The sequence below is a fragment of the Rhineura floridana genome, chromosome 3, assembly GCF_030035675.1.
Source record: "Rhineura floridana isolate rRhiFlo1 chromosome 3, rRhiFlo1.hap2, whole genome shotgun sequence".
Classification (NCBI taxonomy): domain Eukaryota; kingdom Metazoa; phylum Chordata; class Lepidosauria; order Squamata; family Rhineuridae; genus Rhineura; species Rhineura floridana.
This window is the reverse complement of record NC_084482.1, coordinates 214,639,293-214,664,908: the sequence shown is the minus strand read 5'-3', so window position 1 is coordinate 214,664,908 and position 25,616 is coordinate 214,639,293. Positions and strand designations below refer to the sequence as shown.

Sequence of the window (25,616 nt, the reverse complement as noted above, 5' to 3'; positions counted from 1 at the left end):
GTCACTCCAACTTAGTACTGTGTACTCTGAATGACATGACCAAGTCCCATCTACCCACTCCCAATAAGACACTTGACTTGAGATAAATAAGTCACAGAACATGTGCCCATTTGTTATGATGCCTGTATTGCCTCCAGTCTCTGAGGCAGTATGGAAGTCCCAAGTGGGGAGAGTGCGGTTGCAGTCACATCCTGCTTGTGGCTACCCAAAGGCATCTGGATGGCTGCCATGACAACAGAATCCTGGATTAGATGGGGCCTCTAGCCTGATCCAGCAGGGCTCTTCTTTTAAAGCCCAGGCTAAGTCCATCAATACCCTTGAAGTGATCTAATTGGGATCCTTACCCAGGGAGGTTATCATCTCATGAACGTCCACCATGACCTCCGTGTAAAGGGCTCTCTGGCCTGGATCCAGCAGGGCCCATTCATCCTCTGGGAAATGCAAGGCCACCTCCTCAAAGGTCACCAGACCCTGGGATATGAAAACAAAACACATTCCTCATAAACAATCCAAGGAAAAGTGTGGAAATTATCTCCCCTCCACTCAGAATCCAAAGAGAGATGAGGCAATTGGGGATTGTTTCTTCAGTGTTCCCAAATCAGTGGATTGAGATGGCATTTACCTAAGGGTAATGTTCTTAAAGGACTCGAATGTAATATTGCTGATCTTCTAACAAAAATATGTAACTTGTCCCTCAGATTGCCTTTCATATCTGAGGAGTGTTAAGTGGCCAGTGTAATCAGATTTTTTAAAAAGAGGATCCAAAGGGGATCCATGAAGAGGTAGGTTAGCTGAATACTCTTTTGGGAAAACTACTCAAAACCAGTATTAAATTCTAAAGCAGAACCACATATGGCTTTTGCCCTTAGAATACCAAGTACAGTTCTGGTCGCCTCTCCTCAAAAAGGGTACTGTATAGCTGGGAAAAGGTCTAGAAAAGGGCAACCAAAATGATCAAAGGGGTAGAACAACATTTGGAGCTTTACAGCTTATAAAAATTATGTGTAAGGAAAGACATGGTGGAGATGTATATAATTATGCATGGTACGGAGAAACTCTCTGGTATTATCATCAAGGGCCATTGAATAAAGCTAAATGTTGGCAGCTTTTGGAGAAATAAAAGCAAGCGCTTCTTCACACAGCACAGAGTTAAACTCTGGGATTCACCACCACAACATCTAGTCATGGCCACCAACCTGGATGGCATTAAATGATTAGAGAAATTCAGGGAGGAAAAGGCCAGCAACGACTCCTAGCCATGAGGCCTACGTACGACATCCAGTGTCAGAGGCAGTATACTACTGAACAGCAGTTCCTGGGAATCTCTGGAAGACGGCTGTTGCACTCAGGTTCTGCCTGTGGGTTTCCCAGAGGCATCTGCTTGGGCACTGTGATGCTGGACCAGATCGTCTTAGGCCTGATTCAGCAGCACTCTTCGTAGGTCATGGTCAAAGTTTCATGGGAAAACCTCAGCAGAGCCAACAGACTCCCTCAGAGGAAGCCCCAGAAGTAAAGGGGGTTAGAGACAAGGCCCCGTAGAACTAGTCCCCCTGTGCTGAGGACGGACCCTCTCCTGCTGTTCCCCAACGATCTTTCTCCCACCTGAGCTGGCTGCATGGTGGCTGTTTCCCCTCCAGGGAAAGAAGGACCCAGAACGTCACTCCAATGCGTTTTCACAGCCTATGAAGGAAAAAAAAGAGGCCCAGTTATTACCTAATTAGTTCACAGCCCTATTTTGTCCAACCCCTCATGTCAACATTTAAAATGGCAGGGGGTGGTGACCAAAGAGAAATCAACTGCATGTCACATTTGAATGAATCCGGGGGAAGAGAGAAATATGGAATAGTATAATTGAATAATGATTATATAGCACAACAAAATAGAACAATGTACGCATCTCAACCTTTTAAGCCTAACTCTACTCAGAAGACGAACATGCTAGGTGGAAATTAACCGGAACTTAACTGTTGCTGAATTCTGCACTGGCCCATCTAAACTCCACTCGCCCTTTAATTGAATCTTATCTCTGCCACGTTATCTTTGCACTGAAGGAAAGAACATCCCCCCTGAACCCCCTTTTCCCTTCCGTATTCAGCAAACCTCTTTCCTCTCCTCTCTTGAGCTTTACTGGGTAGCCCATTTCTCTCCACCCCCGCCTTAAAATCTTCAGCCGCTTCTGGCCTTTCCACCTCTCTTCTCTATTTTATATTTAAAATCATCATTCTTTTAAAATGATTTTTAGAAAAGGATGCCCCTTCCACTCTGACCGCCGCTTCTCCTCCCTTGACAATGGATGAGACTCCCACACCCTTCCTTGTCCCCCCTCTCAGCCTGAGATCGTTCTCTGCCCCCCCCATCCAGGTGCTGTGGACAACTATGCTCGTTCGCCAGCTGAGAGCAGAAAGGACCCAGGTCTCCTTCAGGAGTCTTTTTCTACAGCTGATTTCTGGGAAGGCCGTAACCAGCACCACAAAAGCAGGAAATGCCCAATATTTCAAACAGTTTCAACTCACAGAGGGAGGAGAGGGGTCTTTTTATTGGCTTGAAAGGCAAGGGGCTGTTTTAATGAGAGGAGATCTGAGCAAGGGGGGAAAGGCTGCCAATTCCTGTTTCTATTCTGATGGGCAGATACATGCATATAGACATATAGACACATGTATATATATATATATATATATATATATATATATATATATATACAAAGAAAGAGAGAGATTGACACTACAGTGGTTTTCCCTGGTTACCAGAAGAAATCCCTCAGTGCTCAGAACAAAGCCAAATGCAGTATTGAGGCATGTGCCAAGTTCCAGTTGAACCAGGCTACAGCTACTCAATGATTAAAAACACTGCTGGTGTTTCAAAACCTCCCAAACCTTTTAACATATGCCTGGCATTGAGTGTGAAGCATCAGTCTTGACCACTTTTCCCCTCAACCCTGCTCCTGTGCTTCTATCATGCACCTTGCACAAATGTGGAGGAATAAGTCTTGCCAACTTTTTATTCTGGCCCTGCTGCTGTGCTTCTAACACCCAGCTGTAGCGGTTGGGCTAGAACCTGGAAGACTAGGGTTCAAATCCCCACTCAGCCCATGAAGCTCACTGGGTGATCTTAGGACAGTCACTGCCTCTCATCCTAACCTATCTCTCAGGGCTGTTGTGGGGTTTAAATGAGGAGGGGGAGAACCCATGTACGCCCCCTTGAACCTCTTGGAGAAAAAGGTGGGATAAAAATGCAATAAACAAACAAAGAATGTGGGAAGTTGTTTGCATCAGTTGCGGGAAAAGCTGCACTTTCTAAATATTCTTGTCTGCCCTGCTACTTTAAAGGGCCAGCTTACATTGCTCAAATAAGCAGCAACCTTGATTCTGGGAGACAGGAAAACTGAGGAGGGCTGGCAGGAATGCATTTCACAATCTCATGATTAAAAGATCAAGGCTGAATTAAAGAAGGAAACAGGGAACGTGAAGAATCTGCCTTACACCGAGACAAACGGATCTGTCTAGCTCGGGATTGTCTACGTTGACATTTCCCAAGAATACTCTAAATAGATGGGACCCAGCAGGAGGGCAGAGCTGAGATCCGCGGGGCAGGATTGCACCCTCAAACCCTTGGGGTCCACTGATGGAGGGGGGCTCCTAAAAGGGGGTCTCGCTTTCTTCCAAATTCCCCTCCTCCCCACCCACCGCCCCAAATTGTGCACCTGGATCTCGGGGCTCCCTCCGTGCAGCTTCGACACCTCCGCAAGCAGAAAGAGACGTACTCACTCCCGGCATTCCTTTCGGGTAGGCGGGGCAGGAAAGGGAAGTCCCTCTATGGCAACCTTCCCTTCTGCTCTAGGAACGGCTGCTCTTTTGTTGTCGTTGTTATTAACAATTTAAGAGAACACAGGATGAAGCCCCCTTGGCTGTTTCTGGACTGTGTCCCACCTGCACGTTAAAAAATAAAATAAAAATCTTGTGCACAAGTTTAATAAAAACACTGTCCGGGAAAAGTTTACATAAGAACATAAGAAGAGCCTGCTGGATCAGGCCAGTGGCCCATCTAGTCCAGCATCCTGTTCTCACAGTGGCCAACCAGGTGCCTGGGGGAAGCCCGCAAGCAGGACCCGAGTGCAAGAACACTCTCCCCTCCTGAGGCTTCCGGCAGCTGGTTTTCAGAAGCATGCTGCCTCTGACTAGGGTGGCAGAGCACAGCCATCATGGCTAGTAGCAATTGATAGCCCTGTCCTCCATGAATTTGTCTAATCTTTTAAAGCCATCCAAGCTGGTGGCCATTACTGCGTCTTGTGGGAGCAAATTCCATAGTTTAACTATGCGCTGAGTAAAGAAGTACTTCCTTTTGTCTGTCCTGAATCTTCCAACATTCAGCTTCTTTGAATGTCCACGAGTTCTAGTATTATGAGAGGGAGAAGAACTTTTCTCTATCCACTTTCTCAATGCCATGCATCATTTTATACACTTCTATCATGTCTCCTCTGACCCGCCTTTTCTCTAAACTAAAAAGCCCCAAATGCTGCAACCTTTCCTCGTAAGGGAGTTGCTCCATCCCCTTGATCATTCTGGTTGCCCTCTTCTGAACCTTTTCCAACTCTAGAATATCCTTTTTGAGATGAGGCGACCAGAACTGTACACAGTATTCCAAATGCGGCCGCACCATAGATTTATACAACGGCATTATGATATCGGCTGTTTTATTTTCAATACCTTTCCTAATTATCGCTAGCATGGAATTTGCCTTTTTTACAGCTGCCGCACACTGGGTCGACATTTTCATCGTGCTGTCCACTACAACCCCGAGGTCTCTCTCCTGGTCGGTCACCGCCAGTTCAGACCCCATGAGCGTATATGTGAAATTCAGATTGTTTGCTCCAATATGCATAATTTTACACTTGTTTATATTGAATTGCATTTGCCATTTTTCTGCCCATTCACTCAGTTTGGAGAGGTCTTTTGGGAGCTCTTCGCAATCCCTTTTTGTTTTAACAACCCTGAACAATTTAGTGTCGTCAGCAAACTTGGCCACTTCACTGCTCACTCCTAATTCTAGGTCATTAATGAACAAGTTGAAAAGTACAGGTCCCAATACCGATCCTTGAGGGACTCCACTTTCCACAGCCCTCCATTGGGAGAACTGTCCGTTTATTCCTACTCTCTGCTTTCTGCTTCTTAACCAATTCCTTATCCACAAGAGGACCTCTCCTCTTATTCCATGACTGCTAAGCTTCCTCAGAAGTCTTTGGTGAGGTACCTTGTCAAACGCTTTTTGAAAGTCTAAGTACACTATGTCCACTGGATCACCTCTATCTATATGCTTGTTGACACTCTCAAAGAATTCTAATAGGTTACTGAGACAGGACTTTCCCTTGCAGAAGCCATGCTGGCTCAGCTTCAGCAAGGCTTGTTCTTCTATGTGCTTAGTTAATCTAGCTTTAATAATACTTTCTACCAGTTTTCCAGGGACAGAAGTTAAGCTAACTGGCCTGTAATTTCCGGGATCCCCTCTGGATCCCTTTTTGAAGATTGGCGTTACATTTGCCACTTTCCAGTCCTCAGGCACGGAGGAGGACCCGAGGGACAAGTTACATATTTTAGTTAGCAGATCAGCAATTTCACATTTGAGTTCTTTGAGAACTCTCGGATGGATGCCATCCGGGCCCGGTGATTTGTCAGTTTTTATATTGTCCATTAAGCTTAGAACTTCCTCTCTTGTTACCACTATTTGTCTTAGTTCCTCAGAATCCCTTCCTGCAAATGTTAGTTCAGGTTCAGGGATCAGCCCTATATCTTCCACTGTGAAGACAGATGCAAAGAATTTATTTAGCTTCTCTGCAATCTCCTTATCGTTCTTTAGTACACCTTTGACTCCCTTATCATTCAAGGGTCCAATCGTCTCCCTAGATGGTCTCCTGCTTTGAATGTATTTATAGAATTTTTTGTTGTTGGTTTTTATGTTCTTAGCAATGTGCTCCTCAAATGCTTTTTTAGCATCCCTTATTGTCTTCTTGCATTTCTTTTGCCAGAGTTTGTGTTCTTTTTTATTTTCTTCATTCGGACAAGACTTCCATTTTCTGAAGGAAGACTTTTTGCCTCTAAGAGCTTCCTTGACTTTGCTCGTTAACCATGCTGGCATCTTTTTGGCCCTGGCGGTACCTTTTCTGATCTGCGGTATGCACTCCAGTTGAGCTTCTAATATAGTGTTTTTAAACAACTTCCAAGCATTTTCGAGTGATGTGACCCTCTGGACTTTGTTTTTCAGCTTTCTTTTTACCAATCCCCTCATTTTTGTGAAGTTTCCTCTTTTGAAGTCAAATGTGACCGTGTTGGATTTTCTTGGCAATTGGCCAGTTACATGTATGTTTAATTTAATAGCACTGTGGTCACTGCTCCCAATCGGTTCAACAACACTTACATCTCGCACCAGGTCCCGGTCCCCACTGAGGATTAAGTACATGAAAGAGAAGAACATAAGGCGAGCCTGATGGATGCGGCCCCTGGCCCAGCTAGAGTCCAGCCTCCTGTTCTCACAGTGACCCACCAGATGCCCCCCCCGGGAAGCCCCCAAGGAGGACCTGAGCGCAAGAGCCTCCCTCCCCTCCTGCGCCTTCCGCAACTGGTGTGCAGAAGCTGTGACGATGGTGGCAGAGCACAGCCGTCATGGCTGGTAGCCACAGATAGCCTTTTCTTCCATGAACTTGTCTGATCCACTTTTAAAGCCGTCCAGGCCGGTGGCCATCGCTGCCGCTTGTGGGAGTGAATCCCACAATTAACTATGTAAAGGACTTTCTTTTGTCTGTGGTGAATCTTCTTCCCACCCTCAGCTTCATTTTATGTCCATGAGTTCTAGGCTGTTTTGAGAGAGGGAGAGCTGAAGCCACAGCTAGGGTTGCCAGGTCAGAAGCATCCCAAACCCTGAGATTTCAGGGGCGGGGCCTAGCGATGTCATGGGGCAGGCCCTAGCGATTTCATGAAGTATGATATATTAAGGATCAACCACAGTGGCTTGGAGCATACACACTCAAACAAAATCTCTGACTGGAAATTAAGAGAAATTTTAGCTAAATGAGGGTGTTCCCAGTAGCAGCTCAAGTGACGGGATCATTCCTTCTCACCTCCTTATGGAGCCTGGTTAGGGAACATTTAATCTCACCTACTTGCTTCTGGCAAAAAGGGTTTAAGTGCCCTCAGGCCAGTCACCAACGGGATTGTAGGAAGAGAGTTTAGTGTTGTGGAGGTTAGTTGGGAGTACTCAAGAGTAAAGATGGATGGCCCTGAAGGCTACAATTCAAAACACATTGACTAAGGGATTAATCCCATAGAACTCAACAGGATTTACTTCCCAGTATATTGTTAGGATTGTGCTGTTGGTAAGGCTTGAGTATGATCCTCTGCAATGATATCCATATCAAAGCAGGGCTGATAACCCACTGCCTTGAATGCCCTACCTACCTTTTAATGTGGCTGCTCCCCACTTCTTTACAGACTTGACCCTTCACTGCAGAGAGAGGTTTGAGAAATGAATAAAAGTTAAGAAGATTCTCTACCTCCTACCTCCTCTGTGGGATGCTATAAACTCACTTTGACACCGAACCCAATTCCATTGAGTAATAATTGACAGAGAGAGAAAACACATGGTTTGGTCTACCTTCCTAGATAGTAGATTGGGAACAGCAGCAACTGAAGCTATAGTTCCCAGTATGTTAATTCTCATTTACCATTATTGGGCAAGAAACAAACCATTATGCAAATAACAAGGTGCATCATCATTGGGCTTAAGTGGGTTGAGCTGATCACATGGAACCACTGTTGTTGCTTCTATAGATGTAAGAAAAAATGGACTACCTTCAAGTCGATTCCAACTTATGGTGACCCTATGAATAGGGTTTTCTTGGTAAGTGGTATTCAGAGGGGGTTTATCATTCCCTTCCTCTGTGGCTGAGAGGCAGTGACTAACCGAAGGTCACCCAGGGAGCTTCATGGCTATGTGAGGATTCAAACCCTGGTCTCCAGGTCGTAGTTGAACACCTTCACCACTACACCAGAGTGAGGTTAAAGGTAAATGAAATGCAAATAGAAAAGAAAATGTGAAGACAGTGATGATTTCCTAAATGCAAGACCATACCAACCACAACAGGATTCCTATGAGTAAGGTAGAAAACTCAGCATCCCACAACCAGTCAGGGTTCCTAACCAAAACTAAAAAATCCTGGCAGCCAGTCAGACAATCACAGAAATCCCCATGCAGCACAACCTGACCCAGGGCTGCAGTTAGTGTAGAATGCTGCAGCGCAATAGCTGACATGAATGAGACCCTATCAGCACATAATACCTCTGACTTGAAATCTGCACTGGTTGCTGATTTGTTTTGCTCTTGTAAGAAATAGATCCTTTAGTGTGGCACCTACACTTTGGAACTCCCTGCCTATTGACATTAGGCAGGCACTTCATTGTACTCATTTTGGTACCTGCTAATAACATTTTTGTTTAGGCAAGCCTACTCAGGCATTTTGAAGCTATGATGATTTTACCTGTTTTTAATTGTTGGTTTTATTATTTTGAATGTTTTTAAATACCTCTCTTTAACTGTTTTTGCCAATAGTTTTATTGTTTTAATTCCTTTGAAATGTTTTAAGGTGCTTTGAGGTGTTTTAACAATAAAGCAGTATATAAATGTTGTAAACAAAATAAATAAATAAATTTTGGAGTCACTGTGGCCCTTGGGTCTCTTTCCACTTTTACCAATTTATACCAACTCTGGCCATTTGGTCATTCATCCATTCATTCATTCACTGGCGATCACTCGTGACCGAGTAAGATTGTCTTCCAAGATAAGGTATTTAACGGTGGGTCCGTAAGTGACTGTGGAGGCCAATTCTGGATCCACACAGCCTCCTACAGTGAGGACGTAGGTTTCCAGATGGAAGATGGTCACGATGAGGATTTGCTTGACGTGCCTTCCGCTTAGCTCATTTGTCCCTTTTGCCCTGTACTCGTGCTTCTTCAAAGTCCATAGCACCTTTGATAATGGCTGACCTCCAATTGGGATGATCAGGGGTCAAGGCTTCCCAGTTCTCAATGCTCATGTTACATTTTTTTAGATTAGCTTTGAGAACATCTTTAAACCTCTTTTGCTGTCCACCAATATTCCGTTTTCCATCCTTAAGTTGGGAGTAAAAGTAGCTGCTTTGGAAGACGGTGATCAGGCATTTGAACAACATGGCCGGTCCAGCGAAGTTGATGTTGGAGGATCATTATTTCAACACTGGTGGTCTTTGCTTCTTCCAATATGCTAGCATTAGTCTGCCTATCTTCCCAAGTAATTTGCAGAATTTTCCGGAGGCAGCATTGGTGGAATCTTTCAAGAACTTGGGAGTGGCGTTTATAGATGGTCCATGTTTCACAGGCATACAGTAAGGTTGGTAACACAATGGCTTTGTAAATAAGCATTTTGGTCTCCCTGCGAATATCCCGATCCTCGAACACTCTACGCTTCATTCGGGAGAATGCGGCACTCGCAGAGCTCAGACGATGCTGAATTTCAGTGTCGATGCCAGCTTTTACAGAGAGATGGCTGCCAAGGTAAGAAAAGTGATTGACATTCTCCAGTGTCGCACCATTAAGCTGGATTGATGGTGCTACAGAGGGATTGGTTCACACTTGCTGATGAAGCACTTTGCTTTTTTTGATGTTAAATGAGAGGCCAACCTTTTCATATGCTTCTGCAAAGAGCTTTAGGATAGTTTGAAGATCTTCCTCTGAATGTGCGGAGACTACTTTACCATCAGCATATTGAAGTTCTATGACAGAGGTTGTAATTACCTTACTTTTCCCTTTCAGACTACTGAGATTAAAAAGCTTTCCATCTGTTCAATATGTGATTTCCACACCAGTGGGAAGTTTCCCCTCAACAAGGTGTAGAATAATGGCAATGAAAATAGCAAATAAGGTTGGAACAATGACACATCCCTGTTTGACGCCTGATCCCACTTTGAATGGATCACTTTGAGAGCCATTGTTATCCAAAATTGTTGCCGTCATGTTGTCATGGAGGAGTCGCAAAATATTCACAAATTTATCAGGACATCCAGTTTTCAGAAGGATGGTCCAGAGAGCAGTTCGATTTACAGTATCAAAGGCCTTAGTCAGATCAATAAACGCCATATAGAGGTCGGTTTTGCTCCCTGCATTTTTCTTGAAGCTGTCGTGCAGTGAAGATCATGTCCGCTGACCCTCTGGAAGGGCGGAATCCATTTTGGGATTCAGGGAGGATGTCTTCTGAGATAGGTAGGAGGCGAATTGTGAGGATCCTTGTAAGGACTTTACCTGCGGTAGCAAGAAAAGAGATGCCTCGGTAGTTCCCAAAATCTGTTCTATCACTCTTCTTGAAAAGAGTGATAATTATGGCATCCTTAAAGTCTTCCGGAATCTCCCTCATCCAGATTTTTTCAATGAGCTTATGAAGTTGTTGTGTAAATTCAGGCCCACCTTCTTTAAAGACTTCAGCAGGAATCCCATCAGGCCCACTAGCTTTGTTGTTCTTCATTTGATTAATGGCTTTACTGACTTCATTCAAATTAGGGGATACTGCAAGGTCATCTGTAATTCGTTGTTGTGGGATTTGCGAGAAGACCTCATCAGTCACAATAGAGTTACGATTAAGGAGGTTGTGGTAATGCTCTTTCCAACTCAGTGCAATAGACCCTTTGTCCTTTAGAAGTTTGGTACCATCTATTGAATATAAGGGATTTGTACCATAATTTGTTGGTCCATAGAGGTCCTTTGTGGCATTAAAAAAGCCCCGTGCATCAACAGGATCTGCAAAATGCTGGATTTCTTGAGCTTTCTTTATCCACCAGGCGTTCTTAAGTTCTCTAATTCTTCTTTGGACCTCAGCCTTTGCACTGGTATAGATTTTTTTTTAGCAGCACAGTTAATGTCTTTTTGCCATATCTGGAAGGCTTTCCTTTTCTTGTCAATGATATGTTCAATCTCACTATCGTTCTCATCAAACCAGTCCTGATGTTTCTTAGTTTGGTATCCAATAGTTTGTTCACATGCTGCAATAATGGAAGTCTTCAGTTTAATCCAGTGTTCCTCGATGTTTTCAGGGAGCTCCATAGGTAGATGTTTCTTGAGAGTTGTTTGAAAGCAAGCTCGCTTAATAGGATCTTGAAGGGCGTGGATGTTCATTTTACACCTTGGTTTTCTTCCTTGGAGCCTACATTGAGGAACAATATTAATGGCCTTAGTGGATCGAATTAATCGGTGATCTGTCCAGCAGTCATCGGCACTTGTCACGGCCCTGGTGAGGAGTACATCATGACGATCTCTGGCACGGACAATTACATAATCCAGGAGATGCCAGTGCTTCGACCGAGGGTGCTTCCATGATGTTTTAAATTTATCTTTCTGGTGAAAGAGTGTGTTTGTGATGACAAGATTGTGCTCTGCACATTTAGTCAGAAGTAGAATTCCATTCAGGTTGCTATTGCCAACTCCTTCTTTCCCAATGGTTTCTGGCCATAAATGAAAATCACGCCCAACTCTTGCATTGAAATCGCCCAGGAGGATAATTTTATCCTCCTTAGGTATCTCTGATAACATGGTGTCCAGCTGGGTATAAACTTTTTCCTTGATGTCTTTAGCTGAATACTGATGACATGGAGGATTCCAGGCAATAGTCTTTTCCACAGATTGGATTTTGGAGCTTTGCATGCAAAGCATGTGCCCTATCACTGAGCTACAGCCCTTCCTGTTTCAAAAAGGATCATTTAAAATTGTTCTTTTCAATTCACTAATGAATGAACAGTATATCTTATTTATTTAATTTATTAGTCGCCCATCTGGCTGGCTGTCCAGCCACTCTGGGAGACGTACAACATAGGCATACAATATGTAGGCATTAAAAATCTAAAAACAATGAAGATAAAATCTAACCCACCCCAAAAGTCTGCCTGAAGAGCCAGGTCTTCAAGGCCTGGTGGAAGCTCATCATAGAAGGGGCATGGCGGAGATCATTTGGGAGGGAGTTCCACAGGGTGGGGGCCACAATTGAAAAAGCCCTCTCTCTAGTCCTCAACAGTGGGACTGTTTTGACTGATGGGATGGAGAGGTCTTTTGAGATCCAGTGCCTGCAAGGGAAGAGGACCATCACCGCCCAGGGAGGGAGAGCCATCTGCCTGCTTTGCTGCTGCTGCTGCTTGGCCAACATCTCTGCTCTCTCCTTCTTGGGCTCCTGCTCTGCACGTGGGCACCTTGCAGGACCAGGCCCCAGCTGTCTGGATCTCTGTTGCGGTCGTTGGCCTGGATAGGGTTGCTGTCACTCGGGAGAGGACGCTAATACCATCACTGTGCTGCTGCTATCATCTGCTGCTGCCATCTGCTGCCTGCTTCTATCAGCTGCTGCGGTCGATTGCTGTGTGCTATTGTCACCTGCTATTGTCATCTGTCGCTTGCCTAGAACCGTTGTGGACGCTGTTGCTGCGGCTGCTATTGCCTTGACTGGAGTGTGGACATTGCCATCACTACTGGCACTTTATTATTTTAATGTTGTTGTGTTGTATGAGTGAGGATTGTGTGTGTGTATGTCGTGTGTGTGTGTGAATTTAGTGTGTATTGGTGTGAATGTGCATTGTGTGAGTGTCTGTGACTTGGTGTGTGTGTATATGTGAGTTTTATTTGTTTTAATATGTGCCTGGGAGAGAGTATTATACATCGACCGGGGAGACTTTCGGGGGGCCCAATTAGCGTAGTGACGGGTAATGAGAGGTATGGCGTTGTGAGGAGAACGTGCCAGATAAGGGGAACTCGTCCCAGACAAGTAGTGTCTGTGACTTGTTCCGGTTCTCCTCACATCCCCAGGACTGATGGTTGTTCTATCAGTCAGCCTTCGGATCTCCATGTGCTGTTGTTAAACGCCAGGTCAGTTCACCATAAGATCTCCCTTGTCCATGATTTAATTGTGGACGAGGCTGCCGACCTGGCGTGTATAACTGAGACCTGGGTGGGCGATCAGGGAGGCGTTGCTCTTTCCCAGCTCTGCCCACCTGGGTATGCGGTTCAGCATCATGGTAGAACCGAAGGACGGGGAGGTGGGGTTGCTGTGGTCTATAGGAGTTCTTTCTGACTCACCAAGCACCCTGTCCAGGTGACGACTGGTTTAGAGTGTCTCCACCTTGTGTTGGGCCAGAGAGACAGACTGGGAATTTTGTTGGTGTACCGCCCGCCCTGCTGCCCAACAAATTCCCTAACTGAGCTGACAGAGGTAGTCTCGGAGGTACTGTTGCAGTCCCCTAGACTTTTGGTACTCGGGGACTTCAACGTCCATGCCGAGACTGCTTTATCTGGGGCGGCTCAGGACTTCATGGCTTCCATGACAACCATGGGGCTGTCTCAGGTTGTTACCGGCCCAACGCATGTGTCGGGACATACTCTTGATTTGATCTTCGCCACTGGGCATGGAGATGATGATCTGGTGGTTGGGGATTCGTCATCTACCCCATTGTCATGGACAGATCACCGCTTGCTGAAGTTTAGGATCACAGCGACCCTTTCCCTCTGCAAGGGTGGGGGACCTATTAAATTGGTCCGCCCCCGGAGACTAATGGATCCTGAGGGTTTCCAAAGGGCTCTGGGGGATTTTCCGACTGAGAAGACTGGCGCTCCTGTCGAAGCCCTGGTTGGATTGTGGAATACGGAGATGGCCCGGGCGGTTGACACGATCGCTCCCATGCGCCCCTTCCTATGTAGAGCTCATACAGCTCCATGGTATACCGTGGAGCTGAGAGTGATGAAGCAAGAGAGGAGGAGGCTTGAGTGCAGATGGAGGCGAACTCCTGACAAATGCAATTATGCCTTGGTGAGTGCTTCTTCTAAGCGGTATATAGTAGCGGTGAGGGCAGCAAAAAAGAGATATTTTGCTGCCACAATTAAGGCATCTCTCTCCCGCCCGGCGGAGCTCTTTAAAATTGTACGAGGGCTTTTACATTCTGGCCCTCGGAATATTATGGATTCATCTGTAGCCCGCTGTGATGAGTTCACGAGGCACTTCCAGGATAAGATCGCATGCATTCGCCGGGACTTAGACTCCAATGTTATGACAGTGAGTTCCAACGAAGCATCCAGAACGCGGTCTTGTCCTTATTTATTGGATGAGTTTCAGTCTGTACAGCTAGAGGATGTTGACAAGATCCTTGGACTGGTGCGGGCGACCACATCTGTTCTGGACCCTTGCCCCTCTTGGCTGGTGAAAGCTGGCAGGACCGGAACCGCCGGCTGGGCCAAGGAGATAATAAACGCCTCTTTGAGAGAGGGAGTGGTCCCTGACTGCCTAAAAGAGGCGGTAGTGAGACCACTCCTGAAGAAATCCTCTTTGGACCCAGATAACCTGAACAAGTATAGACCTGTGGCGAATGTTCCGTTCTTGGGCAAGGTACTGGAACGGGTGGTTGCCGGCCAGCTCCAAGGGTCTTGGATGACACTGATTATCTTGATCCATTTCAATCCGGTTTTAGGCCCGGTTTTGGCACCGAAACAGCCTTGGTCGCCCTGTACGATGACCTTTGTCGGGAGAGGGACAGGGGGAGTGTGACTCTGTTGATTCTCCTTGATCTCTCAGCTGCTTTTGATACCATCAACCATGGTATCCTTCTGGGAAGACTCACGGAGTTGGGAGTTGGGGGTACTGCTTGGCAGTGGCTCCGCTCCTACTTGGTGGGTCGCCACCAGAAGGTAGTGCTTGGGGAACATTGCTCGATACCCTGGACTCTCCATTGTGGAGTCCCGCAGGGATCGGTACTGTCCCCCATGCTTTTCAACATCTACATGAAGCCGCTGGGTGCGGTCATCAGGAGTTTTGGGCTGCGTTGTCATCAGTACGCTGATGACACGCAGCTCTATTTCTCCTTTTCATCCTCCTCAGGTGAGGCTGTTAACGTGCTAAACCGTTGCCTGGCCGCGATAATGGACTGGATGGGAGCTAACAGACTGAAGCTCAATCCAGACAAGACTGAGACACTGTTGGTGAGTGCCTTCTCTGCTCAGATGGTGGATGTTCATCCTGTTCTTGATGGGGTTACACTCCCCTTGAAGGAACAGGTTCGTAGCTTGGGAGTTCTTTTCGATCCTTCCCTGTCTCTTGAGGCCCAGGTGGCCTCGGTGGCACGGAATGCTTTCTACCATCTTCGATTGGTAGCCCAGCTACGTCCCTATCTGGACAGTGACGACCTCGCTTCAGTTGTTCATGCTCTGGTAACTTCTAGATTGGACTACTGCAACGCGCTCTACGTGGGGCTGCCCTTGAAGACTGTTCGGAAACTACAGCTAGTCCAGAATGCAGCGGCCAGATTGTTGACGCGGACCAGAAGGTCCGCTCATATAACACCTGTTCTGGCCCGTCTGCACTGGCTTCCTATTTGTTTCCGGGCTAGATTCAAAGTGCTGGTTTTGACCTATAAAGCCCTACACGGCATGGGACCGCAATACCTGGTGGAACGCCTCTCCCAATATGAACCTACCCGTACACTACGCTCAACATCTAAGGCCCTCCTCCGAGTACCATCCCATCGAGAGGCTCGGAGGGTGATGACTAGAACCAGGGCCTTTTCAGTAGTGGCCCCCGAACTGTGGAACAGTCTTCCTGATGAGGTGCGCCTGGCGCCGACGCTACTATCTTTTTGGCGCCAGGTGAAAACCTTTTTATACTCCCAGGCATTTTAAAGTGTATTTTAAACAGCATTTCCGTATTTTGGATGTTGTTTGGTTCGTTATTGTTTTTTATTATTATTATTTATTGTATTTATTGTATTTATATATTGTGCTTGTTTTTATCTTTTTGTACACCGCCCAGAGAGCCTTCGGGCTTAGGGCGGTATATAAATTAAACTAACTAATTAACTAACTAAATAAAATAATCTTGTTGGGCGGCATAGCTGATGATGCTGGAGGCGCTCCTTTAGACAGACTGGGCCGAAACCGTGTAGGGATTTAAAGGTCAAAACCAACACCTTGAATTGGGCCCGGTAAGCAACTGGTAATCAGTGCAACTTTTTTAGCACTGGAGTGATATGATCTCGCCGGCAGCTGCCTTTAATCAGGCATGCTGCAGCATTCTGTACCAGTTGCAGCTTCCGGACCGTTTTCAAGGGTAGCCCCACATAGAGTGCATTACAGTAGGCTACAAGAGAGGAGACCAGGGCATGTACCACCAATGGGAGCAGATGACTGGGAAGGTAGGGGCATAGCCTCCGTATCAGATGGAGTTGATACAGCGCTGCCCGGCTCACAGCCGAAACCTGAGCTTCCATGGACAGTTGGGAGTCATCTTTCAGGGGCAATTGTACCCCATTGAGCACCTAACCTTCCCTTGTCTCCCACGAACAGTACCTCGGTATTGTCAGGGTTCAGCTTCAGCTTGTTCCTTCCCATCCAGCCACTCACCGATTCCAGGCACTTGGATAGGGTTTCTATAGCCAACCTCAGTGAAGATTTAAATCAGAGATAGAGCTGCGTGTCATCCACATATTGGTGACACTGCAGCCCAAATCTCCTGATGATAGTCCCCAGCGGCTTTATATAGATGTTAAATAGCATCAGGGAGAGGATGGAGCCTTGTGGCACCCCACAAGTGAGAGGCCAAGGGTCCAAAACCTCATCCCCCAATGCTACTCTTTGGTGCCTATTAGAAAGGAATGGAACCACTGCAATACAGTACCCTCTATGCCTAACCCCTCCAGGCGATCCAGAAGGATACCGTGGTCAACGGTATCAAAAGCCGCTGAGAGGTCCAGGAGGACAAGGAAGGTGCACTCACCCCTATCCAAATCTCTCCTCGTATCATCCACCAAGGCAACCAAGGCTGTTTCAGTCCCATATCCAGGCCTGAAACCCGACTGAAATGGATCCAGATAATCCACTTCCTCCAATTGCGCTTGCAACTGCTTTGCCACCACCAGCTCAACCGCCTTGCCCAAGAATGGTAAGTTTGAGAGTGTGCAGATCCACAACAATTCATTTAAAGCATACTCAACACACATTTGAAGCACATGAATCCCACCACAGAATCATGGGACCTGTAGTTTGTTAAGGGTGATGGGAACTATAACTGTGAGGGGGGAACTACACTTCCCAGGATTCTTTGGGGGACATCGTGCTTTAAACACGAGTTGGATGTGCTTTAAATGTATTCTGTGGATCAACTTCACAAACTTTGCCTGCATGTAAATTGTTTTAATTAGTTTTTTAAAATGGAAATCAGCTATACAGTTTACTGGGTGATCATGGGCTACTCACCATCTCTCAGCCTATCTGCCCCGCAAGTTGAAAACAGCAGAGGGGAACCATGACCACCCAGAGGAAGGGCACACTTTAAATGTAGAGGAAATAAGGTACAGCCATAATGGGAAATCAGATACTTATCGGGACATAGTATAAAGAAACATTTACATAAGCATGACTGTCAAAGATGTTTATTGTTTCAACAACCTGTGAAGATATATCCTCCACTGTCAAATGCAAAGAATTCATTTAGCTTCTCTGCAAGCTCCTTATCCTGCTTTAGCACACCTTTGTCTTCCTTGTCATCCAAGAGTCCAACTGCCTCCCTAGATAGTCTCCAGCTTTGAATGTATTTAAATAAAATTTTTGGTTGGTTTTTATGTTTGATTAACAGGGTGGTTCATGACAGATGCTCTTGGAGGTCACTGATTCATAGGGTCGCCGTAAGTCGTAATCAACTTGAAGGCACATAACAACAACAAATGTTTTTAGCAATATGTTCCTCAAATTCTTTTTTAGCATCCCTTACTGTCTTCTTGCATTTCTGTTGCCAGAATTTGTGTTCCTTTTCATTTTCTTCATTTGGCCAGACTGTTTTTGAAGGAAGCTTCTTACCTCTACTAGCTTTTAGACTCTGCTTGTTAGCCACGCTGGCATCCTCTTGGTACTGGTGGTATCTTTCCTGTTGTGCAGTATACACTCCCTTTCAGCTTCTAATATTGTATTTTTAAACAACTCCCAAGCATTTTGGAGTGATTTGACCCTCTTGACTTTGTCTTTCAACTTTCTTTTACCAATCCCCTTATTTTTTGGGAAGTATCCTCTTTTGCAGTCAAATATGACCATGTTGCATTTTCCTAGCAACTGGCCATTTACACGTATGTAAACAACAGTAGCATTTCATGTATGTTTAATTTAAGGGCATTATGGTAAGTGCTCCTAATAGGTTCACTAACACATCTCACACCAAGTCCTGGGTGTCACTTAAAATGAAGTCCAGGGTTGCCACCCCTCTCGTTGGATCCATGACCAACAGTTCCAGGACACAGTCATGTAATATATGTAGAAATCTTACTTGGTTGTGAATGGAACACATATCTGGCCAGTCTATGGGAAGGTAGTTTAAGTCATCCATTACAATGACATTTCCTACTTTGGATGCTTCCTCAATTTCATTTGTTATCTCAAGATCTCCCTGAGCATTTTGACCAGGCCGATGATACAACATCCCCAGTACTAAATTATCCTTGGGTCCTAATATCACCACCCACAACGATTCTGTGGAAGAGTCTGCCTCTTTTGGGGTTTCTAGCATGCTGGGTTCAATGCCCTCATTCACATATAGAGCCATACCACCTCCAATACATCCTTCCCTGTCCCTCCGATACAGGTTATATCCAGGGATAACCGTGTCCATTCCACCACTTTTATGCTCACTGTATCACTGCTGTCCTCTAAGACTAAGCACTCCAGTTCCCCCATCTTGGCTCAGAGTCTTCTAGCATTTAGCATACAAACACTTGTCTCTCTTCAAGTGTCTTCGGCACTTTTGGTTTGGCCTGCAGCACTTTTGCCTCTCCTGTGCTCATGCACCCACAATGCCTAATTCTGGGCCTACCCCATGAAATTTTCATCTTTCCCCCTTTATTCTAGGGGGGAAATTTGTTCAAAACTGGACCTTCCTCAGTTCCTGTTGGCTTCCCCCTCCAAGCAGTTTATAAGCTGCTCTACCAAAGGACTCCATTCCTTTTGTACAGGCCCAGCTTGTACCCAAATGTTCCCCGGTGCCTAGCAAATCCAACCCCTCCTCCCGACACCAGCATCTTATCCACATCTTGAGACTACAAAGCTGTGCCTGTCCGGATGGCATTGCACGTGAGACCAGTAACATTGCAGAGAAAGCCACTTTGGAGGTCCTGGCTTTCGGTGCCTGCGTGCACCACACCTACTGACTCCCCCACAGCACTATCTACCAGGCTTTCTCGGTGACGGGCTACATCTGCAACCTTTGAACCAGGCACGCAAATCATCTTGCAACTTGAACGCACAATCACACATCTCATTATCTACATTCCTGATGATCAAATCACCCACTACCAGTATCCCTCCACAACCCAGAGAAGTATTTTGGCAAAAGAGGATATCTGCTCATCCCACAAGAAATGGGTTCCTTCTAAGGGATCACTTCCCTCCTTCTCAGATATATGGTCTCCTTCCCCAAGGCAAGAGAGCCATCATCCTGGGAGTGGAGCACAGCTATAGGTTCCCTCAAGGCTTTATCCATAAACCTCCCTCAGCTTCTCCAGGTCAGCCACCTTGGGCACAAGGAACCAGACTTGTTTCCAGAGAGCCAGGGGCTTGTTTCTCCCCAGTGTGATTTTTTAAATTATATAGCAAAGGCATAATCCTGATTGATGCACGTTCAACACTGAAACAAAACGCAGGAGAGGAAGAAACCTCAAGGAGCCAAGGTCAGACAGACAGCAAAAAGCAGTGAGACGATGTACTGTTCAAATGTTTGTTCAGGCGTGACCTGCTTCAGGTCAGCAAGACCCTTTTTCAAGTGCAACCTACAATCAAATAGAGGCTACATAAATAAATCATAAGGCAAGAAACCTTAAACATTTAAATTACTGCAAAACCACTAACAACATATGTTGTTGGTTTTGTACTTAAAAGTTTTAAGTGTTATTATCTCATGATTTATTAATGGAGTCTGCATTTAACTGAAGGTTGCCCTTGAAGAAGGATCTTGTTGACCTGAAATGCAATGGGCCTAAATGAACATATGAACACTGTATATTCTTGCTGCTTTCTGCTATCTGTTTGACTTGGCACCTTGAGGTTTCTTCCTCTCCTGGGTTTTGTTCAATTTTCAGTGATTCCCCATGGTTGCTCTCCTGTCCTCTTTCAACGTTCCAGATATTTATAAGGCTCTACACGGTATAGATCCTTTGATGTACATTAAGGCTGAAAGTGTGTTTAAAATGTCCTCCACCTTAAAGGAATGTATATGGCTTTTCCCCTATGTGGATGATTTGATGTGCCTGAAGATTATCATTCTGGCTCAAGCTCTTTCCACACTCCAGAAATTAATAAGGTTTGTCCCTTTATGAATTCTTTGATGCAAAGTAAGGTTGTCACTTCGACTGAAGCTCTTTCCACACACTATGCATTCATAAGGTTTTCCCCCTGTATGAATTCTTTGATGAGAAGTAAGGCTGCCACTCTGTCTGAAGCTTTTTCCACACTCCAAGCATTTATAAGGTTTTCTCCCTGTATGAGTTCTTTGATGTACAATAAGGTTGCCACTCTGTCTGAAGCTCTTCCCACACTCAAAACATTTATAATGCTTGTCCCCTGTATGCGTTCTTTGATGTCTAGTAAGGTGGAAATACAGAGTGAAGGTCTTTGTTTGGAGTGTGAGTTCTTTGATGCGCAGTAAGGTTGCTACTCCGACTGAAGCTGTTTCCGCACTCCAAACATTTATAAGGTTTCTCCCCTGTATGAGTTCTTTGATGAAGAGTAAGGGTGCCACTCTGTCTGAAGCTCTTTCCACACTCCAAGCATTTAGAAGGTTTCTCCCCTGTATGAGTTCTTTGATGAAAAGTAAGGGTGCCACTCTGACTGAAGCTCTTTCCGCACTCCAAGCATTTATAAGGCTTCTGCCCTGAATGGGTTCTTTGATGCAAAGTCAGGGTGCTCCTGTGACGGAAGCTCTTTCCACACTCCAAGCATTTATAAGGTTTCTCCCCTGAATGGGTCCTTTGATGCACAGCAAGGTCGCCACTCCGACTGAAGCTCTTTCCACACTCCAAACATTTAGAAGGTTTCTCCCCTGTATGACTTCTTTGATGATGACTAAGGGTGGCACTCTGACTGAAGCTCTTTCCACATTCCAAACATTTATAAGGTTTCTCCCCTGTATGAGTTCTGTGATGCACAGTAAGGGTGTTACTCTGACTGAATCTCTTTCCACACTCCAAGCATTTATAAGGTTTCTCCCCTGAATGGGTCCTTTGATGCACAGCAAGGTCACCACTCCGAGTGAAGCTCTTTCCACACTCCAAACATTTAGAAGCTTTCTCCCTTGTATGACTTCTTTGATGATGACTAAGGGTGCCACTCTGACTGAAGCTCTTACCGCACTCCAAGCATTTATAAGGCTTGTCCCCAGAATGGGTTCTTTGATGCAAAGTAAGGGAGCTACTGCAATTGAAGCTATTTCCACATTCCAAGCATTTATAAGGTTTCTCCCCTGTATGAGTTCTTTGATGCACAGCAAGGTCGCCACTCCGACTGAAGCTCTTTCCACACTCCAAGCATTTATAAGGTTTGTCCCCTGTATGAGTCCTTTGATGTACAGTAAGGCTGCAATTCCAACTGAAGCTCTTCGCACACTCCAAGCATTTATAAGGTTTGTCCCCTGTATGAATTCTTTGATGAGAAGTAAGGTTGCTACTCTGAGTGAAGCTCTTTCCACACTCCAAGCATTTATATGGTTTGTCTCCTGCATGAATTCTTTGATGAGAAGTAAGGTTGCTACTCTGAGTGAAGCTCTTTCCACACTCCAAGCATTTATATGGTTTGTCTCCTGCATGTACTCTTTTATGTACAGAAAGATTTGACCTATGACAAAATCTCTTTCCACACTCCAAACATGCATACTCTTTCTCCTCTCTGCGACTCATATGCCCTTGCTGATTTAGGGCTTGTTGGCAGCTTAAGATTTTACTGCACACAGGAGGCATTCTCATTTCCTTTAGGTTATGAGTTTCCTCTCGAATTTTATATTCACCACCCTGAGAAGCTCTGGATTCATCCCCGGTTTCTGCATTTTGCTCTTCTCTTTTCTTTGCTCCATCTTGACTCCCCAATTTTTGTTCTGTTTTCTGCTCTTCATTTCTTTCTGGTGACATTTCTGATGGTTCCCCCTCAAGCTCCTCCTGATAGAATAAAAAGAAAAGCAAGTATAATGCTGTGCATATATCTGCCTGTTTATGATTTGTACTTTGAAGAAATATTTCTGGGACTGCTCTTGATGTCGGAGTGTAATTGTCAAAACTTAAGGTACTTTTACTATGGAGAGCCAGTATGGTGTAGTGGTTAAGGTGCTAGACTATGACCTGGGAGACCAGGGTTCGAATCCCCACACAGCCATGAAGCTCACTGGGTGACCTTGGGCCAGTCACTGCCTCTCAGTCTCAGAGGGAGGCAATGGTAAACCCCCTCTGAATACCGCTTACCATGAAAACCCTCAGGTTGTAGGGTCACCGTAAATCGGGATCGACTTGACGGCAGTCCAAACAAGCAAAAAACGTCAACTATGTTACAGACCTATTTTAACAGTACGTGGTTGGTGACAGATTATGGAAAGGCAGTTGAGGAGGGCAGTGTGAGGCAGAGACCAGAGAAAGCTGAGGTGAGAATGGAGGCGTCATTATTATTATTATTAACAACAATTATTACCAGCTCTTCACCCAAAGGTCCGAGGGCGGGTTACAACCATATTAAAATACAACATTAAAAACAATTAAACAACAACCTGTAATGGGCCCAGCCCCATGCAGACATAAAAAGTGCATATTATTGTAGTTATTGCTTACGTATAAATTGCAAAATGTTCTTTGGAAGGGTTTCTGTGCCCCCCTCCTATGTAAAGCAAAGAGTCCTCTACGAGAGTTCTGTAACAGTGTAGAGAGATAATATTTCTGAGCCAATGCTCAGAGAGAATTTGTAAACATTGATAATACTCTGGGCAGCTGCCAGAACACCACTGAAGGCAGTTTTGTGGCGTTCTTCGAGAGATATTGTGTCTCAGAGTTCCTGGAGAAACATTGTGGTTAGAGCTACCAGAAAAGCAGACAGTACTTGCTGATAAGAAAGCATATAAAATCCCAAGCCACATTATGTTAAATGAGTATATACAGCAACTTCTGTCCTGCTAATGTGCATTCTTATTTTCTGTTTCTGCTATGATGGCTAAGCCAATTAGAGTGCATTTAATATTTGTAGTGTGCAAGATATTAAAGAACAGCATATTATAAGAATATTCTGCTGTCTGAAGTCTGACACCCAATTAAAATATTTCTGGTACTTCCCAAGACCCAAGAATCCTTGCGTGGGGTCTCTATCCATAATCCACCTACTCTAGATGACTGCCGTTGGAAACCTGTGAGCTCAGGTGAACTAACGTTCAACATATAAGAACTCTGAGTAGATATAGGTAAAGGGAGAAAGCAAGAACCCTTGACGCTGTGCATTCACAAGAAAGGGGGTTGGGCCTTGCCTACCTAAAATCTCAGAAATACATGTCTCAGGTATCAAAGGGCAGGGTAAAGAGGTGCGTCTTCAACATTCACCTGAAACTTTACAGCAAAGTTGGCAGACACACCTCAGTGGGGACGGAGTTCTGTAACTCAGAGGCTGCCACAGAGAATGCCCTCTCCAGGGGCACCACCCCAACCTTCTGAGGGTGGTGGAAGTACCAATAGGGCCCCCTCTGCTGATCTCTGCAGGGTCTGTAGGGAAGGAGAGAGTCTTTCAGATATTTGAGACCAAAGTCATTTAGGGCTTTACACTGGCATTAGCACCTTGAACTGAGCCTGGAAACAAACTGGCAAACAATGCAGCCGTTTTAAAACAGGGGTTACATGAGATCTACAAGGAACCCCAGCCAATAATCTGGCTGCTGCATTTTGGACAAACTGAAGTTTCCAAGTCGTCTTCAAGGGCAGTCTCAAATACAGGGCGTTGCAATAATCCAACCAGACGTTGCCAGAGCATGGAGTACTGTTGCCAAGTCATCTCTGACCAAAAGGGATAGAGGAGAGTGCGACCCTGTCCAGAACAGGCCATCTCCCGGACATGAGAACGCAAGATACATCTGTCTTTTCAGGAATTCACCTCAATATATTGGCCCCCATCCAGCCATTCACCGCCTCCAAGCACTGGTCCAACACCTCAGCTGCCTCTCCCGATTCAGATGGAACACAGAAACAGAGTTGGGCGTCATCTGCATATTGACAAACACCTCCCTCCAAATCTCCTGATGACAACTCCCAGCAGCTTCATACAGATATTCACGGGGGACAAGATGGAACCCGGAAGAACACCACAGGATAGCTCCCATGGCGCTGAACTAGCTTTTGGAAGTGGCCCTGGAGGTATGAGCAAAACCAATGAAGCAGTGCCCCCAGTTCCCACCTCCCTAAGACCCTCTAAGACAATACCATGGTCAACATTATCAAAGGCCACTGAGAAATCAAGGAGAATGAGCAGGGTCACAGTCCCCTTATATTTCTCCTGACAGATGTCATCAACCAGGGCAGTTTCAGGGGAACATCTAGGACTGAAACCAGACTGGAATTAACCAATATATTAACCACACAAAGGAGATGTTCAGAAGAAGGAAGCCAGTGGTTGTGCCAGGTCGACATTCTATCCTGTGAAATGATTTTACCAGAGGAAGGTTACACACCTTGGGTTTTAAGATCAGATAAATTGTCCAAGCAGCCAGACGTTAAACTACAGGAGATTTGGGGTTAGATTGTCCCCAGTACCTGGACCAGATTGTGGCTGAATTTGGCTGGGGTGCAGATGGAGGGAATTTGGTCCTAAGGTAAAAGCCACGAAGAAGCAGGCTGCCATAACAGTACCTCCCAAGTCTTTAGAAACAGTCATCGAGCACCTCTAAGACCCCACTGTAAATAGCAGCATTCCCTTACGAACATAAAATCCATTTAAGAAATAATCTTACTTCACCCTGTTTCCAGTGTGGGTGTCCATCTCACACCTAACCCTCTTTTATAGTGTGGTGTAGTAGTTAAGGTTTTGGACTACGACCTGGGAGACCAGGGTTCGAATCCCCACACAGCCATGAAGCTCACTGAGTGACCTTGGGCCAGTCACTGCCTCTCAGCTTCAGAATACCGCTTACAATGAAAGCCCTATTCATAGGGTTGCCCCAAGACGGGATCGAGTTGAAGGCAGTCCATTTCATTTCCAGTGTGGGTGTCCATCTCACATCTAACCCTCTTTCACAAAGCTGCTAGAAGAATTAAAAGGCAATCAATGGAAACAGTGGCAGCGGAAAAGAGTCACATGGAGAAATTCTGAGTTACTGTGTTAGGGAGTTCCATAGACCCTCAAATATAAAAATTAAAGAAACACAAACGACTTGAATAGTTCTCTACGAGTGCCAAGGAACATAATAAACACTTTTTGCAGCAAATACAACTGAATTCATTACTTTAGGAAATGCCAGGATTGACAATGTTTTTTTTTTTAATGCACCTTCAAGAGAAGTGAGGCAGCCTGAGCAAGATTGATATCAATGAGATCTGC

At 45.4% G+C, this 25,616-nt stretch overlaps 2 protein-coding genes across 9 annotated transcripts in view; both read right to left on the bottom strand.

Annotated features, from left to right (window-relative positions):
* The window catches only part of LOC133381534 (zinc finger protein 420-like), a 48,349-nt gene that overhangs the window by 5,799 nt on the left and 16,934 nt on the right, over positions 1-25,616 (bottom strand). For 4 of the 6 annotated variants that reach the window (XM_061620738.1, XM_061620742.1, XM_061620741.1 and 1 more), the window contains 4 exons: positions 7,446-7,491; positions 3,701-3,926; positions 1,603-1,680; positions 345-471 (listed from right to left, as the gene is read on the bottom strand). In XM_061620738.1, coding sequence (XP_061476722.1) covers positions 345-471; positions 1,603-1,617 — 142 coding nt within the window. In that variant the 5' untranslated portion in view covers positions 1,618-1,680; positions 3,701-3,926; positions 7,446-7,491. The remainder of the gene's footprint in view (positions 1-344; positions 472-1,602; positions 1,681-3,700; positions 3,927-7,445; positions 7,492-25,616) is intronic. The other 2 variants (XM_061620743.1, XM_061620744.1) reach the window with 1 other exon arrangement.
* The window catches only part of LOC133381551 (zinc finger protein 501-like), a 110,118-nt gene continuing 105,008 nt past the window's right edge, over positions 20,507-25,616 (bottom strand). For 2 of the 3 annotated variants that reach the window (XM_061620799.1, XM_061620800.1), the window contains exon 4: positions 20,507-22,216. In XM_061620799.1, the coding sequence (XP_061476783.1) occupies positions 20,651-22,216 (1,566 nt within the window). In that variant the 3' untranslated portion in view covers positions 20,507-20,650. Of the gene's footprint in view, positions 22,217-24,176; positions 24,404-25,616 lie in introns of those variants that run through there. The other variant, XM_061620801.1, reaches the window with a different exon arrangement.